Here is a 19,101-nt window from a genome sequence, read left to right on the forward strand (position 1 = left end):
CCATAACCTACTCTCCTACACAAAAGACATGAACCATTTTCTCCGAAGACTCTCCAGTTCTTTGTACTACTACCACATGGTGCCCTGCTCATCACTACTGACACTACACCCTCTACACTAACATCCCTATTGCCCAAGGCATTTCTGCTACTGAACACTACATTTCTTAACACCTAAATGACTCCAAACCTAGGCATCACCTACAAACAAATCCAGGGTATGACAATGGGCACCAAAATGGCACCATGGATCATCTGCAGGCATCCTTTCTCACCACCCAGAATCCCAAACCCCTCATCTGATCCTGATTCATCGATGACATCTTTGTGATCTGGATTATCCACATTCCTCCAGAACCTCAACACCTCCTCCCCCATTCGCTTCACCTGGTCTTCCTCAACCCAACAAACTACATCCCTGAACATGAACCTGTACCTCAAAAATGGCTAAGTCACGACCTCCATCCATATCAAACCTACCAACCACCAGCAATACATCCACTCCAACAGCTGCCACCCAGTCCATACCTAGAAATCCCTTCCAGACTATCCAACTATGGCCATCACGTCTGTAGTGACGACCAATCTGTCTTCAAATATATTAAGAGTCTCACTGAGGCCTTCACAGACTAAAATCACCTACTGATTTTCTACAGAAACAGTTCTCCCACACCTTGTCTCTCCGGTCACCTACCACCACCCACATTCCCACTGCCTTGCCACGTAGAAGCACTCTCCTCTTGACTCAGTACTACCCAGCATTGTAGCAACTGAATCACATTCTCCACCAGGGTTTCAACAACCACTATCTACTCCAGTCCTGTCACAGACATCTCCTATCCCATCAAAGGCAGGGTTACCTGTGAATGCAGCCACATGATCACAAACTAAGTTGCAACCATTGCGCTGCTTTCAATGTGGGCATGACAAACAACAACCTGTCTGCCTGCATCAATGGCCACCAATAAGAAGTGGCCAAGAGACAGCTGGACTACCCAGTTCTGAACATGCTGCCCAACATAACATGCTTCACTTCAATGACTGTTTCAAACTGTGTGTGTCATCCTTTGCAGCAAGGCCATCTTTTCTAAACAGTGCAGGTGGGAACTGCAACATATCCTATATGCACCCTATCCTCAAACCTTCAATAGCTCCTGTCCTTCACCCACCTCTCTCTTGCCCTGCCCCACTCCAGCACTACACAACCTTCTATTTCACCCAATGCACCCACTACTATTTTTCCCCTCATCTACTTCCCAGCCCCTACTCTGCCATTCTTCCCTGTTCCCACCCCCATCTCCTTGTACCCCCACCACCAACAGGTTGCTTATCCATGTTAGAAGCAGTTGCTGTGTGTCATCCAGCAACAGCAGCCAGATGATGAGGTCTGGTGTGTCACACCCAGGAAGATGCAGTCAAGAACAAAGGTATGACGCAGCAACTGCAGATGTATAAACACAGTCAGTCGGAAGAGAGTGACCCTTTCCCTGCAGCCAGCACAGCAGCAGCTCAATAAGCCAGCAAGCCGCAGTGTTGTCGCAGACAGACAGACAGACAGACAGACAGAGAGAGAGAGAGAGAGAGAGAGAGAGTTTTCTACTTCAGAAGAAGGCCTTTTGACTGAAAGCTTGACTGTGCACCAGTCTGTTTGTTGTACCTGTCTGTCAATCAGTATCTCCTCTATACGTTAAGCACTAATCCATCCTTCTCAAAGACTCATTATTCCTTCCTGAATTTTCCATTGTTTGTACAAGCTATAAAGTTTTGAATCTATTTTGAATCAACAATAAGTCACTAACTCAAAATGTGAAGGAGAATGCTGTAACCTTTTCTTCATTTTATCTACCTATAGCTCAAAATGGATTTGACATACAAAGTGAACATTTTCATCAATTTTGCCTGTGCATATATTTTGGTAGAGCACAGAGGTTACTGCACAGAAAGCACCAGAAGGCAGCATGGTCGAATACCATATTACACATTCTTGGCTAAATTCAGGTTAAACTCATGCCCAGCAGGTTAACAATGGTCTCTCCAAGTCATTATAACAGAATTACAAAAAGGACAGTTGTTACTCACCAGATAGTGGAGATGCTGAGTCACAGATAGGCACAACAAAAAGTCTATTGTTGTGGCTATCTACGACTCAGCAGCTCCGCTATATGGCGAGTAGCCAAAAATCCTTTTCATAATATTGTTACATTCCATTTTGGATTTTCCAAGTCATTATAAGGAATTTTCTGCCCTTTTAAATTAAGTACACCTCTCATCAGATGTGTTTAAACTATGATGAATAACACATTCTTCTTTGAGTACGACAAGATGACTGAATACAGAGGCATACCACATCAAGTGGACCAAATATTTTGATTAGCTTCAACATCTATATGTATGCTCTGCAAACCACTGAGAAGGGCAAGACAGAGGGTATGACCCTTTTGTAGCAGTTATTAAGGTGCAGGAAGAATGATTGTTTAAATGCCTCTCCACGTGCTCTAATGTAATCTTGTTCTCACAATTCCTAAATGTGTGGTCAGTAGGTAGTTGTTGTATATTCCAAGAGTTATCATTTAAACCAGTTCTTGACACTCTGTAAGTAGGATTTTTCAGGATAGTTCATGTAATATTCAAAAGTCTACCAGTTCACTTCTTTGGCACACTCTCCCACAGCTCAAGTAAACTCTGACCACTTGTGTAGCCCCTCTCTGAATATGTTTAATATCCCCTGCTAGTCCTATCTGGTATGAATCCCACACACTTGAGCAATTTCCAAGGATGGGTATCAAGGGTGATTTGTAAGCAATCTTCTTTATACACTGAATGCTTTTCCACAATATTCTACCAATTCTGTACACAGTCATCGCAAAGGCACAAAGGAGACATAAGCACTGTTGAAACATATATGTAGTTTGCAAATTGCTTAATAGCTCACTGAAGAAGTCATTAACTGCATGCAGAATGACTTTATTATGCATTTTTTCAACTGATAACAAATGTTGAAATGCGTAATACTGGATTAATAAAAGTCATTTTGCATTCAGTCAAGGACTTTTCCCCAGTGACTTATTCAGCTAATTGCAGACTACACATACATCTAACACCACCTTTACCCACGGCTGGGCTTATGTGGTCATTCAATTTCATTTCAGTACATTGTGACTCATTTACATTATACTTACACAATACTACTCTCCTCCTCCTCCTCTTATGCAGTTTCTTTCAGACAGTAGTTCATTGCAGATTACTGCATCATATGCAAGGCCATTAATATACAACATGAACAGCAAGGGTCCCAACCCACTTCCATAGGGCAAACCCACAGTTACTTTTATCTCTGACAATAACTCTCCAGTCAAAATAACAAGCTACATTCTCCCTGCCAGAAACCAACTCAATCCAGTCACAAATTTTGCTTGATACTGCACAGGATCATACTTTTAACATTAAGTGTAGATGTGATACTGCGTTAAATGCTTTTTCAAAACAAGAAATACTGCGTCTACTTGACTGTCTTGAGCCTGAGCTGTTTCTCATGTGAGTAAAGTGAGAGTTGGGTTTCGCATGATCCGTGTTTTTGAAATTCATGCTGGCTGAAATTGTGAAGGTCATTCTATTCTAGATACTGTACCTAATTATGTCTGAGCTGTGAATACATTCTAAGATTCTATGGCAAATCAGTGTTGATAATGTTGGACAGTAGTTTTGTTGATCACTTCTACCAGCTACCCTTCTCGTAAATAAGTGTGAACTGTGCTATCTTCCATCTACTACACACATTTTTTTGTTCAAGGGCTCTATAACAGATTACAATCAGAGGAAGGGCTAATCAGCTGCAAATTTAATATAGTATCTGATAGTTTCCATCAGTCACTGGAGCTTTGTTCAATTTCAATGATTTCAGGTGTTTCTCAGTGCCATTGATACTAACACTTATATCAAGAGTATTAAATTGGGACAATTCTTCTGGGTTTTCCTTTGTAAAGGAACAGTTGATACCAGAGCTAAGCATTTCAGCTTCTTCTTTGAAAGATAGCCTACATATTAAATTTCAGCTCAATATCTCCTTTGGTTCCACTTCTAAACCCTCTCATAGATAGAGGTCCCAAGTTTGCAACATCTACATGCATGCTGAAGTGCCAGTTTTACATAACTTTTCTGAAAGGTACTCTTAACTTGCAGGCCTCTGATTTTGTATACTTAAACAACTTTTGTGCTGAATAAGGATACAGTAGTGATTAGATTTTTAAATATATCTGGTGAAAGCTTTACTTCAAAAATATTAGAAAATTCACTGTGTGAGTTTAAGAGCCCATCTTTAAATAAACCATATTTTGATTGATGTATTCAGCCAAGAAATAGTAATATGGCACTCAGCCATGCTGCTTTCTTATGCTCTGTGTGCAGTAGCCTCTGTCCTTCTGTGTCAAAATATATGCACCTGCAAAAAAGATGAAAATGTTTTGGGAGATAAATTTTGGGATTTTTGGGGACCTGTCTCAGTTGTATGTTCTTTCATTTTTTTTTCTAGCTACATCCAGAAAGAGTAATCTTTAATTTTCAAAAGCTGTGTAGTTTAATTTTTAATTCATGCTTGCTTATGGATGAAAAATATTGTTCGAAGTTACCCTCCTATCTTACAGGTACTGCCAAGGCAACGGATTCCATCTTTAGTTTCCATGTCTGGTTCATCATTTTCAGAAACACCAAACTCTCTTGCTGTGAGTTCTGTCCTCCATATGCTACGAGCCAGGGTCAAATTTTGAACTTTCTTTCTACGACTTTAATTTTTAGCGGAGAATTGAAATGCCCATGTCCTTACATTCCTGGCATTGATTAACCATTTGTGCATGCACATTAGCAGCTGCTGCTATAACTCTGGTGATGGAACCTTATGCTTTCTGACCTTTATACCTTATCTGACCCAAAGGATTCCTTTTACAGATTTGGCGAAGCTTTAAATGTAACAAATGTCAATAGCATCCATTTAATCTGGGAAAAAATCCTTTGGCCACACCTGAAAACTTTACTGGTCAACTGTTTCATCTTCTCAATATGAGAAATGGCAACTGGCTTTAAATTATTCTTAACTTTATTTTTTTTTTTCCAAATGAATTACAACAAATATTTTGCAGAAGCTGAAATTTTGCATCAGCAGGGCATTATGGTGTGAACAAACTGTGACATTTCCTGTTAAGGGCAGATACAGTTTCAAAACCTATATATCAAACAACGACATTACTTAAGCTGACTCTGCTATAATAATGTGATGAAGCTAATGACCATATGTGACCCCTGGGGTCCAGGATGAATTTATGAAAGCTTTTGGTAGTTACCTCATCCCAATGCAATATTGATGTTTGTTTGTTTATTTATTCCTACTTATTGCTTGGAGTTCCTTTTCACATTACTACACTTTTATTTTTGTAGAAATAAAACCAGTTTACACTGATATCTAGTGTATACACCGTGTATGAAGATAGTAGCTTCGAATAGGCCTAACACTTTTCCAGCCATAAGAAAACACAGATTTAAAATTGAACTAGTACATAGTTCTGAGGATTAAATAATACTCTTTCGAGATATATTATTAACACTGAAGACTATAGGCCTACAGTTGAGATAAAGTTCCCAAAGATTGCAAAATTTGACACTGAAGCATTTCCATAATTTTCATACAGAAGAATAAAAGCTGCTGTACAAAAAGCAAAAGAAAATGGCATAGTGGATTTTTAAATTACCCATTCTTGACTCAACCATCCATAAAAAGTTTGATTTATTTGAAGATGTCTCAAACACACAAAATGAATTTTCTGCTATTTTTCCAAGCACAGCTTTCAACGGATATATTTAAAAATCCTGTCAGTTACATTTTCTTATAGGCCTACAGCACGAAAAGTAGTTTTTGCACAAAAAGTTGTTTAAGTATACAAAATCAGAGGCTTTTCAGTTGGGACTACCTATCATAAAAGTTATTCAAAGTTTGCACATCAGCATGCTTGTAGATGATACAAACTTAGGACCTCTATCTATGAGAGGATGTAGAAATGGAACTATAGGAGATAAGAGCTGAAATTTTGTACACATCAGTCCAAAGCGTTGTTGAACCAACTCAAAAACATTCATTGTATTCCAAAACTTGGGGGAGGGGCAGGGAGGGGGGGGGGGGGGGAGGAGCATGCCTGAAACTAGTTCACTTGATGTAAAATGATACATTGGTAAGGGCTTATCAATTATCTGGTGGCTTGTATGCTAAATTATTAAAATATTTTTTTGTAGTACAATGTCAATTTACTTTTGTGGTAGTTTTGAGGGTATAAGGAACATCTACCTGGAGAACAATTACAGATATTATGAACGGCATTTGGAACTGAGGCATGTTAATATTTGTAACAGGAGCTACTATGGCAGCAATTACAAATGTGTGACGTTAACGTTTACAGTAGATTCATAACAGAATTTCCAAATAGTTAGACTGTTGTCATTTTCTTAATGATTCCTGCTGCGCTATAAAAGTGACATACAAACATAAGTACGTAGCACATTCAAACTTAAATGTGAAAAACACAGTAGCCTATTCGTGAAACGTATCATTGTACAATGCCCTGTTCTGTTCTGCTAGCCAGCAACTCCTATTAAGAAGAATATGAAAGAAGGATGATTGTATTAACTACCATAACTGACGAGTTAAGGGTACGCAATGAGTAAGAGAAAGTGTAGCAAGAGTTCTGATGACCTCCGGGATGTCAGTAATCTACAACATCGCAAAGCAAATGAACCCACGGAACTTCTATGAGGCAAAAATGTTTTGTATACCAGCATCAACACAGAAAGTCACCAGGTAACGTTAATATCCACCAATAAAATTAGGCACAATTTGTTAACAAATGATTCTTCCCTATCTTCCACATATAGTACTGAGGTAGAGCTTCCAAAATTAATAAGAAAGCATCAGCGAAGGCTTACCATCCTTATTTTCCATTTCTTTCTCTCACAAAATACACAAAACTACGTAAAATGTTCACTTTTCACAAGGCTAAACTCTTAGTTAGCTTTACGTTCACCACTTCGAAACGACGCGCACTTCACGTACGACCCGCACGCCGAATTCAGTTCATAAACATCGCCCCTCTTCAAAACAGCAATACGCCGGCATTAGCGCCAACCTCGACGGAGGAACATTTTACGTTAAAGCGAGACTTTGGAGTGCCTTGTCAAAATCTTTGCTACCGCGAACATTGGAACACGTGTTTAGTTTATTTGTTCGTGTTGTTACAAATATTGTAAGTTTCTTATTTTTATTTTATTAGCTAAAAATTTAATTTAGAGTCCTATTGCTTATTAATACAATCTTGTTCTGCTTCCTGATTTATTCTTTTTACACTATCACGACGCAATTGTGAGGAAGTCTTTGTTCCATGCTAGGCGTAGATGTATGTGTAAGCCTGCATCGTTTAACGTGAAAGATATATAATTAACGTTAATTTCAAAACATTATTTTTTATTGCCCCATGAAGCTGTTTCAGAGGGCATTGCTAGTATTTAATGCTGGTTTCCATTTTAATATTAATATTCCACGGTGTTAATTGTACGCTGTGTAAAATCAGGTTCCGATGTTGCATCTTGATTGTAATCGGAGATGTCTGTCATCTATGATAAGTAAAATTCGAAAATGGATAGAGAAAGAGAGAATATTCTATGAGCTAAACGAGGATTTAAAATACGACCATTATGCCACAAACCCCGTAGAAATTGTCGTTACGGATTTACATGTTACTATATATTTTAAAAAAAGCGCACGTATGCGTTGCTGGTGAAAGGGGGGAAAATAGCAAAAACAATTAATGTGCCGAAATTATTATTAACTGTTTCAAGTAGCAACAATACATTCGACAGAGACCAAGAATAGTGGATACGTTAGATAATATTTGTGGTGCGACTACTAGAAAAGTAGCAATGTAAATGACTACTTCGTGTGTAGCATTAAAATTTTATGTCATTTGTGGGATAAAATGCGAAATTTGCGTTACACGTTTATGAAAACGCATTTGGAGATCATTCACACAGGCTTTCGGTTATGGTTAGTTTATCATGAAAGTCGTAGTGAAACCGTTCATATTCTTGTAGGCAACGAGCTCATCTTCTGATTTTGTATTTTCTGTTCAGTTATTCGTTAATGGGAAGAGTTAATTCAGTATTTTTATTAATTTATGCATTTCACTTCATTTATACTTATCAGTTAGTAGTCTGTTTCGTTTTTAGAAGCCTAAAAAGAGCAGAATGGTTTTCAAAAAAGTGCATGTCTATTACGTAGAAAACTACTGCAGTGATGTACGCATGCTGAAACAGTAGGAGATGAATTTTATAGAGTATGTCGCCTGAAAATACAAAAACCACCGTTAGCAGTAATAGCGTTTTCACGTAAACCATTTTTAGGGTGATAGAGTTTATCATTTTAGTGAAGGTAGAATAGCAGCTGGGCGTTTTGCTACTGACGCACTGTTGAGTGCAACACTTGTTGTTTTTGAACTTTTTGTGTAAACTTGCATAAAGACTCCTATACATAACTTGACATGTAGTTTTAATTGTATAATGTTGATAAGTTTCACCTTCAATTTATGGCACAAGCTATCCACCATAAATCTTAAATTTCTTTACACTGCCCATGGAACAAGATTGTAAACCTAGTTTATGATTTAGAATAATTGAATGAGTGCCCTGTGTTAATTATGTTGCCTATATTACACCACCAAACCTCTGTACTGTGTGTTACTGTGACTAAAGTGAAACGGTTAATCCAAGTTTGACTCAATTATTTTTGAAGAATAGAACAAGTTGGTTTGTAAGGCAATGATAATCTTAGTGTTGTTAATAATGAGTATAATTGTTGGCTAGGTTTGGACATCATATAATTTATAACAAAACTTAAATAAAAAAAAAAGAGTAGGCCTCCAGAAAAAAATAGAAGAAAGATTCAGGTCTCTTAAGTAATCCACCAGTCCATGTGTAAAGTCAAGAGAAGACGTTTGTCAGATACCAGGGATATGATCTGTAATAAAAATGAAAAACTATGGAATTATCTATTCTTTATTTATTATAGATCCCAACAAGAAGGAGAAGCTTCATAAATGTCGAATCAGGCAAAGTATACTTGAATGAAAGATTAGGAACTTAAATTTAGATAGTGCAAGGCAGAAGACAATAAATGGTTATTATTGTAGTGATAAAGAATGCAAGAGATTCACTTGCAGTATATATACCACAAATAACATCAGTGAAAAACAAATTATTTGCATATTGACAGAGAGAAGGAAAAAGTGAAGGTGCCACATTGGGGGGGGGGGGGGGGGAGAGAGAAAACATTTTTAAGCGAGATGAAATAAGTGCCAGTAAGTCAGTTATGTCAGTGAAAATGATAAATAAAAGGACGAGGACCAACATAGAGAAAATTTGAAAATAAAAAGTGTGGTGACTGGTGAAAGAGACTTGAGTACAAGAAACCTCTCTCTCTCTCTCTCTCTCTCTCTCTCTCTCTCTCTCTCTCTCTCTCTCTCTCTCTCTCTCTGTGTGTGTGTGTGTGTGTGTGTGTGTGTGTGTGTGTGTGTGTGTGTGTGTGTGTGTGTGTGTGTTTTTTACTTTCTTGTTCCATGGATCATTTTGCACAGTAAATCGTCATGATGTGGAACATAGAAATTCTTCTACAAAATAGGAGCAGTTGTCAAGGAGAAACTTTTTCGATTTATTTTCTAATTTTACCTTGCTGTCAGTTAGACATTTTGTATCACTGGGTAAAGTAGTCAAAAATTTTTGTTGCAGTGTTGTGCACCTCTTTCTGTGCTAAAGACATCCTTAATGTTGAGTAATGAATGTCATTTTTTCTTCTTACATTGTAATTGTGTACCTCACTGTTCCTTTTGGACTGTAGTGGATTATTTACAACAAACTTCATGGGGGAGTAAATATACGATGAAGCAGTAGTCACAGTGCCCAACTCCTTAAACAGATGTCTACAAGATGATCGCGGGTGTACACCACTTATTATTCTTACAGCACATTTTTGGGCAATGAAGACCTTCTTTTTTAAAGATGAGTTACCTCAGAACATTATTCCATATGACATTACTGAATGAAAATAAGCAGAGTATGTCAGGTCACTGCTGTCTGATTTGCTATGATTCTAAGTGTAAATGTGGCTGAACTAAGTTGCGAGTTCCAAAATGGATTTTTTTTCCCATTTTAAATTCTCACCTAGAAATTTTGAAGTTTCCACCCTGTGTTTATTTCATCATCATGTTGTGTTACACTTACCACTGGTGCAGTACCCCTAGAGGTGCAGAATTGATTATGATGTGTATGCAAAATTCAGGGTGAGACCATTTGAAGAAAACCAGTCAATGATACTTTTGAGGACTTTCTTCACCCTGTCTTCCATAACTGTATGTATGCTGGGAATGATTACAGTATTGGTGTCATCTGCAAAAAGAACTAATTCTGCTTGTACATTGGGTGGTGGATCATGTACATACATGCGAAATAGTAGTGGGCCTAAGATTGAGCCTTGAGGAACCCCATACATAAATTTACTCCCAAGTCAGAATTATGTCCCTGGATTCCGAAGGATATAGATTCCAGTAGTACTCGGAGATGAAGAGGTTTGCACAGGATAGAGTTACATGGACAGAAGCATCAAAACAGTCTTTGTGCTAAAGACCACCACCACAACAACAACAGCAGCAGTATTGCAAAAAGAAGGAATTCTGCTGGTTGTGTATTAGACAGAAGATCTTTTATATATATGAAGAACAATGAGCTCTGGGGAACCCAATACAAAACTTCTCCCCAGTCAGGATAATATCCCCAGACTACCGTTGTAGTATGGGGATATGACACCACCTTCTTAAAGATTGTTTAACAAAGGCATATTTCAGTCTCTGGAAAAATGCCATGAATTAGTGATGCATTACACCGATAAGACAGTTTCTGTTCCTATTCAGTTGACAGTCCTTTTTGAAGGCAACGTCCTGTTGATAGCAGCAATTAGAGATGGAACATGAAATAGGGGGAAATATATTCGAAACATTGCCTCATAGTTTTGAATCAAGCAGAGAGAAAGTCAACACATGAATTTGTTGATTTTTAAGTAGTTTGTTAACTCAGCATTGTAAAATAAATTTAGGACAAATCATATTTTATTTGCCAAACTAAGTGATTACTCAGTATTGCGATTACTTATTTATCCCACTTTCTCAAATCATAAAAGAATAGGAAAATTATTTTGTTAGCATTTAGTTCCTTCTAAAAGTGTCCATGAAATACTGTTCACACCATTAAGTTAAATTGGACATGTATGCCATCATTGAGACTAAGTTCCTGAAAATTACAGATTAGCTTCTAATATTGGTTTTTAATTATTTTTGCATGTCACATCAACTCTTACTTCCTCTGAGAAGGGAGCAGTGTTTCTCTTAGGGTACCTTTTTTCAGGTAGACAGTAATGTATATGTAGATAAGTTTGGTAGAAGTTGCTGCAGAGCTTTTCTGGAACACACACAGTCCAAAAAAAAACCACTCTATATTGCCTGACAATCACTAAACATCTCAGTACAGTAAATGAATAATAATTAAACACATTCAAGAATAATAATTATTATGATGGTAATACTAATAAAAATAATTATGTGGTCATGTAAGATATTTATTTCAAATTTTAATAATCCTAATCAAAGTTATTGCCGTAGTTAAGAGTTTCATAGGTATTTGCATGAATGAGTAAAAGGGAATTGACTATACAGAAGCTTTCAATGTTGCTTTGGAAGTGGGGTAAGTGTAACCATGGGGTTAGTGTAACCAAGGCTTATGGTGTCTTAAAGAAGCTGTATTTTTACCTCTGACCTATCACACATATTAATTTACTCCTTTCCTTGTTATATTTCACCATAAGTTGTCAAATCTGACATAAATTGGTAATTAAATTTTGGACTTGAATTGATGTCTACATTTTCGCTCTGCGAGTGAGTGAGATGCTCAGAATTTGGTGGTCTGTCATTTTTGCAGTTTTAAAGATAACTGCACAATTTTTTGGTTACAAATTAACTTTTGCCTGACAATTTCAAATATGAGATTCATTTTACTCTACTGATAAAGCTCTTGATATGCCAGGCATGGGTACACTTACCCCAACTTTTTCCCATGTGGGGCAAGTGTAACCAACAGGCTGGGGCAAGTGTAACCAGGGGGGCTTACACTTGCCCAAACAAACTTACTGGAACAGATTTATTTATTTAAGCCGTAACCTTGTTTTTTCTATCACACTAGATCAACTAAACTGATCTTCCTGTACATATGGATACCAGAATACTTGATGTGCTGGATTTGTAGGCCTACTGAGTTTGTGTGAGATATATTTTATTTTTTATTTAAGTCTACTATATTTTTAAACCACGTTTCCTTTTATAAAAGATGACACAGTCCGACAGTGTAGTCCCACTGGTAAAACAAAGAAGAAAAGGATTGCACCAGGAGCTGAAGTTATCACTTTTCAATATGCCATCTATAAAGAAAAAGATTTTAAAGGAAACAAGAATAATAAGGAGAAAGCAAAACGAAAAAGCATTGTCAACATAAAAAGGGCTTGGTAATGAAAAGTAAATCTTCCAAACAAAGTGCTGTTACTTTATTCGAAATGGCATCTCGGAATGTTGTGGAAAAAAATCCCTGATTGCTCATGTGGGTAACAAGAAAAAAAGGCTGGAAGTTGAATCAGCAAGTGAAGAAAGTGAAACTGAAATAGGCCTATCGTTAATAAGTAGCGATGAAGAAAATGGGACCATAATAACACTGGACAATATCAGGAGAGAAATGATAAACTGTGAAGAAGAAAAATAGGCAAACTTTTTTGAAGCCAAAGATAAAATTACAGTTGGAAAATATGTTCTGGTAGCTTTTGCAACAAAATGTAAGAAAGTTCATTTTATTGACCAAGTTACCAAAATGAGTGATTTAGGAGATCCAGAAGTGATTTTCCTCAGATGCAAAAATAAGACAAAGCATGGCACCACTTTCTACTGGCCTGATAGAAGAGATGAGATGGAAGTTCCATCCTCTGATGTCATTTCAGTGCTGCCTGAGCCTACTTTGAGTCGCAGGTGAGACCTGACATTTGGTGTTACATTTGAGTCATACAACATTCAGTGACTAAATAATAGTTAGGGCCTAAGTGTGAATATAATAAGTTGAATTAGGGCAGTTTAGCGTTAAACACAAATTGCCAAAAACTTTAGTTCAATTACCATGAAAAATAATAGAAAGTGAACTTATAAAGTGAATTTTTCTTTTCTCTTGATATTTTATTATTTTTGTTAAATTGCCTACTAAAGAAAAAATATTACTTTTGTAGAATTTAAACTAATCAATTACTGGCCTAAAACAAAAATAAATCATCAATGAAGCATTCTGTTTCAGTGTTTTATGGTTTATGCTAACACATACTTTTTAGTTTAGTTAACATTTTCTGTGTATTTCATAATATACAAAGAGGATTGTGCAAAAAAGTTCATATATTGAGTAAAATTTAAGATATTTTAATAATTTAAAAATCCTCAAATTCAGTAAAAATTGGGTAATCAGGTCACTTACCCCAAGTCTCTTTTACAATGCTCTGTATGGGTACAACGATGGGGGTTACATGAACCATGGGGCAAGTGTAACCTCACAACACAAAATTTTGAAAACAATTAATTGACCATATAATTTCTGTTTTCAAAAACAAAATGTAGATTGTTTAAAAGTCAATAAGTCAAACTTTAAGTATGAGAAATTTCAAAATCATATCTTGAATAACAAGTTGGCAATTTGGTGTCAAAGTTGAACTATGCCAAAATGTGGTTACACTTACCCCACTTCACCCTATGAGATTTCTCTCTAGTAAAACTGTTCTCAGCCCAAAGCTTGGTTTGAACACCACAATGCTGTACTGAGAATGGACCTATTGTAGGTTTTATGCCTCTACCTGCCTTTGACCTTCAAACTGACTTGTCCAGCTAGTTATTGTGGGACTACGAAACCATGGTGCAACACAATATTTTTATACGTACACAAATCATTGACAGAGGTCATTAGTGACAGAATAAAATCTAGCAACCACAGGATTTGAGCCCAAGACTTTCAGGTTTGTAGTGTGAGACTTACCCACCATCCTGTCTAATTACCTTCATTTCTTTTGAACTTCTGCACTTGGTCATAACAACTTCCTCTCCATCCTCCATTGCAGATACCTACAATTTTGCAAGTCAATTAGCATGTTACTGAGGTAATTATTTCAGTTTTTTCTTTACAGCAATTTGAGTATAACATATCCTTTCCTTATTAAGTTCATATTTTTGGAAAGTATATGTAGGCCCTAAGTCTTTAAGTTGTTTCATTCAGAAACTTTGCACTAGTAGTTTGTTTGTATGCAGTTTGTGTACATTAGTCCTCAAATAAAAGTTACATTTCATCATGAATTAAGAGGGTGCCGAGTTCTTATTTCAAATGGAAATAATTAACTTTTTACATTATATGATACACCTGCAGGCGTAATTTTTGCGGCTCATAAATAACGGAAATTCATGTAGTGTGAAATGTAACAAGTTATTTAAATCCAGTTTCAAGTGTGTCATCTGTATTGTAATTCATCAGTGTATGATAAGTGTGTATGTTGCCATGATAAGTGTGTACGTTGCCATAGGGTAGTCAGACAGGGATATGTGTAGGTTGCAGGTTGGAGTTCCACAGGGATAACTAGTCAGAAATTGAAAGGGGAACTCAATGAGGTTCTCCCGTGGAACTGTAGGCTCCTCAGAAAAGACAAAAGAGTCACTGAGCCACCTTCAAGCTCAATTAGAACATGCAAAATCTGACCTGGATAGGTTGAAGGGGAAAAACGATGATGGGAACTGCATAAAGGTCATGAGCAGTGGGTGAAAGAGGAACAGCTCTTCAATTATTTCTTCTTTTTCTTCTTCTTCTACATTTGAGCTTCGAGTATCAAATTTGGCTTATTAATTGAAGTCGGAGGGTAAGAGCCTTGTCCAGCTGCTGGTCATAGTAGGGTTCAGCAGACTTCTGGGAAAGAAACTAAGTAGAGATCAGAACCAAAACAGTATAGGAAGAAAAGAACCTTGCTGCTAGGTAGTAGGCATGCTAGGGGTGTAGGTCAGATAGTGTAGGACTAATTAGGAACAGGGTACTACTTCCCAAATATTGTGAAACCAAGTGTTAACATTAGCTAAATGCCAGAGGACTTGAGAATTTGTGTAATGAAGAGGATCAGGTGATGATAGTAGGTGGAGCAGGAAACAGGCTGGCTGAAGACAGAAATTACTGCATTAAGAGTGACCAAGATGAAACAGGAGTAGCAACTACACAAATGTTAGTTCAGTGGATGTCGTACTGTGCCACAACCAGCCGTGGTTTAATACTTCTGTGAGCCAAGTGAACACTTGAGTAGGGCGGCCTGCTGTTGACTGAAATGAAATATCATATGAGTTCAGTACCTGTTGATACAATTAGGAGATTGGGATATACAAGACACCGCTTATACCTGAAAAAGAGGGCTTCAAATGGCTCTAGGCACTATGGGAAAACAAGAGGGGGAAGATACGTGGTCTGAGGTCCTTTTAGAGAAAACAGCAGGAGGAGGAGGGGGGGGGGGGGGCAGGTCGCAGCACCATCACACAAAACAAGATGCGTGTGGTTATTGGTTTCAGAGAGGTGCCCCCTTTTTTTTTCTGTAGAATCAGGATAAAGAAACCTCGTTACAAAAAAAAATAAATAAATAAATAAATAAAAATAAAGAAACAGAATAATAAAATGCTGAAAAATCCACAAAAAAGTATGGTTAATTTATTTCATCAGAATACTAGAGGACTGAGTAATAAGATAGAAGAATTTCTTGTTGTCCGTTAGGAAGATTTAGAGAGCTTTGATAAAATAAACATCTTGTACCAATCTGAGCATCACATAACATGCGACGTGGTTAGATAAGTAAAATATGGAAGATAACATTGTAGTCTCTTACTCATGTAGAACCATTGTGGGAAAGTTAGGAGTTGTATTGTATATATAGACAGTACACAAGTTCAAAAACATTGAGGTGAGTAGATTTTCTGGTGATCAACACATAGAAGTATGCACTTGCAAGTTAGTACTGAAAAAAAATTCACTCTTAATTGTATGTGGGAATAGTGTATTCTAATTGTGCATAGTTATTCTGAACTGTTTATGAGGAGTTTGAATTCCTTACTATGCTACCTGTCAGACAGCAGAAAACAGAATAATCTGTAGTGATTTCAATGTAGATTTTCTAAAGGATGCTGATAGGAAAAAATGATCTCAAAACCTTATTTGGATCCTACAATTTGACCTTAGTAATTAAACAACATGCGTTGATAAAGACAGTAGGACCCTAATTGATAATTGTTTTCTTTGATGAAGCTCGAAGTAAGAGAATGACACTATACCCAGTGAAAGAGATGCTGTCTCTGATTAAGATGCCCAGTTAGTTAGGATAAACAAGATAGTGCCTTACAATATTTATACATCTCACTGGAAATAACTTAGAATAATTGAAGACTGCAAAGCAAGTGTTATTAAGGATAGTTTACAAGATATGACATAGGATGAAATTTATAATGAACCAAATCCTTAAATAAAATTCGATCTATTCCACGATAAATGCAAATCATTATTTGCAAATGCCTTCCAGCAAAGAAACTAATCAGAAAGGATATTACACAGCCATGTAAAAAACCATAGATAATTAGAGGTATTAAAGTATCTTGTGAAAGGAATAGGGAAATGTCTTCATTGGCAACAATAAGAAGAGATCCTGTAGTAGTTGCACGCTGCAAAAGCTATTCAGAATTACTAAGGAAAGCAAAGAAAATGCCTTTATGTTGGAAATTAGTAATTCTGACAACAGAGTTAAGGCTGTATGGAATTAAGTGATATGAGAGACAGGAAAATAAGCCACGGAACAGGATAACATCACTACTGAATTGAATAGTAGGGCTTATAAGAGATGAGTCACAAGTTGTAAATATATTTAATAACCATTTATTAAATGTAGTCGAAAATAAAGAGACAAGGAATTCAAGAGAAAAATCAGGCAGTACAGCAATTCACAAAATACAGTCATATCAGTGTATCAACATCTGCTTCTGAAATTAAGAAAATTGTGTATTCTCTCAAAACCAAAAGCTCGCCCTTAGTAAATTACTGTTGGGATTTCAGAAGAGTTCATCTATTGAGGATGCCATTTAAATGTTCACTCGCCAAATTTTACAAGCACTAAATAACAAAATAGTGCCGGTTGGTATTTTCAGTGACCTAAAGCAATTTTACTCTGTGAATCACATTATTGTCCTATCTGAGGTTTTATGGGATTGATGATGTAGCCAACAAATGGATAATGCCATATCTAAGCAAAAGAATGCAGATTGTTGTACTTAAACAATGGAAAATCCAGATATCAACAATGCAGAGATGACATGTTGCAGACAGGTACGATTAAAAGACACTTACACACTAGCTTTCGGCTATAGCCTTCGCCAGAAAAGAAAAAAACACACACACACACACATTGATTCACCCAATTAAGCAGATCTCGCGCACACATGACCACCACCTCCGGCAGCTTGGATCGGAATGCAACCTTAACATGGAATGGATGCAGCAGTCTAGAGGGAAAGGGGTAACATTGTTCAAGTGAAGGGAGAGAAGATAGCAGTCTGGCAGTGTATGCACTTGTGTGAATGAATGTGGGTGTATGTGCCTCTATCTTTTTCTGATGAAGGCAAAAGATAATGTGTAAGTGCCTTTCTGCAATTTAACATGTCATTCTTACAGTAAGTAGCAGTCTGTCTTTTCCACACCTTTTTCTTAGTTATTCAATGAAAATAGTCCATAGATATTATTCTAACTGGGCAGAAATCATGTATGGTGTTCCCCAATGATCAGTCTCAGGTCCGCTGTTGTTCCTCATCTATAAATGATCTTCCATATAATATACAACAAGCAAAACTAGTTCTTTTTGCTGGTGACACTAGTATTGTGATCAGTCCAAGCATGTATACAGCACCAGAAGAAATGGTATACAATGTTCTTAAATGTATCATTGACTGGTTTTGTGCAAATGGTTTCACCCTCAATTTCAAAAAGATGCTAGATATTCATTCAGCACATCTAGGGTACGACAACAATGTAAGTACAACACATGATGAGAAAATAATGAATAGGGCGGGAACTTCAAAATTCTTCAGTGTCCATATTGATGAGAATTTAAACTGAAATAACACATTTTTTAACTTCTAGAACACCTTAGTACGGCCAAATTTGCGCATTGAGTCATTGCAAATTTTGAGGAGAGAGAAATCATTAAGTTGATATGTTTTGCATATTTTCATACAATAATGCATTATGGAATAATGTTCTGGAGTAACTCATAATTAAGAAAGAAAATTTCCATTGCTCTAAAACATGCTGTAACAATAATAATAATAATATGTGGTGCTCACCCATGATCATCTTGCACACACATGTTTTAAGGAGTTAAGCATATTGACTATTGTTTCACAGCATATTTATTCCGTCTTGAAGTTTGTTGTAAATAATCTACTGCTGCTCATAGAGATCAATGATATACATAACTGCAATACCAGAAGAAAAAATGACATTCATTACATCACATTGAAGTTGTCTTAGCACAAAAAGGGGTGCACACTGCTGCAACCAAAATTTTTAATCACTGTCACAGTGATATAAAATGTCTGACAGACAGTGAAGTAAAATTTGAAAATAAACTGAATAAGTTTCTCCTTGACAGCTCCTTCACCATGTATGCATATTTACATAATAGTTTGTGATGTGAATATAAAATGCCCCATTCTACATCATTGCAATTTATCATGGTACATGAAACTAACTAATGGACTAAAACATTGCTGCTGGTTTTATTGTTTATGGAAAATGTAACTGTGCTGTGGTTTCTTTTGTTTTAAATACCTCGGTGGCACCATATTTATTGTGAAATAGAAACTGACTTCCTTCTAGTATGCTGTTTACTTTA

The 19,101-nt window shown here is 36.7% G+C and overlaps 2 protein-coding genes across 8 annotated transcripts in view; one reads left to right on the forward strand and one right to left on the reverse strand.

Moving 5' to 3' along the window:
* The window catches only part of LOC126325636 (nucleoprotein TPR-like), a 263,392-nt gene extending 256,253 nt beyond the window's left edge, over positions 1-7,139 (reverse strand). For 2 of the 5 annotated variants that reach the window (XM_049995269.1, XM_049995268.1), the window contains exon 1: positions 6,963-7,135. In XM_049995269.1, the coding sequence (XP_049851226.1) occupies positions 6,963-6,978 (16 nt within the window). In that variant the 5' untranslated portion in view covers positions 6,979-7,135. Of the gene's footprint in view, positions 1-6,962 lie in introns of all 5 variants that reach the window. The other 3 variants (XM_049995265.1, XM_049995267.1, XM_049995266.1) reach the window with 3 other exon arrangements.
* Positions 7,140-7,192: 53 nt separating this feature from the next.
* The window catches only part of LOC126325693 (uncharacterized), a 50,699-nt gene continuing 38,790 nt past the window's right edge, over positions 7,193-19,101 (forward strand). Inside the window, exon 1 of one of the 3 annotated variants that reach the window (XM_049995271.1) lies at positions 7,193-7,279. The gene's annotated coding sequence lies outside the window, so the exon portion shown is untranslated. Of the gene's footprint in view, positions 7,280-7,376; positions 7,430-12,460; positions 13,142-19,101 lie in introns of those variants that run through there. The other 2 variants (XM_049995273.1, XM_049995272.1) reach the window with 2 other exon arrangements.

Source organism: Schistocerca gregaria, chromosome 2 (genome assembly GCF_023897955.1).
Source record: "Schistocerca gregaria isolate iqSchGreg1 chromosome 2, iqSchGreg1.2, whole genome shotgun sequence".
NCBI lineage: Eukaryota > Metazoa > Arthropoda > Insecta > Orthoptera > Acrididae > Schistocerca > Schistocerca gregaria.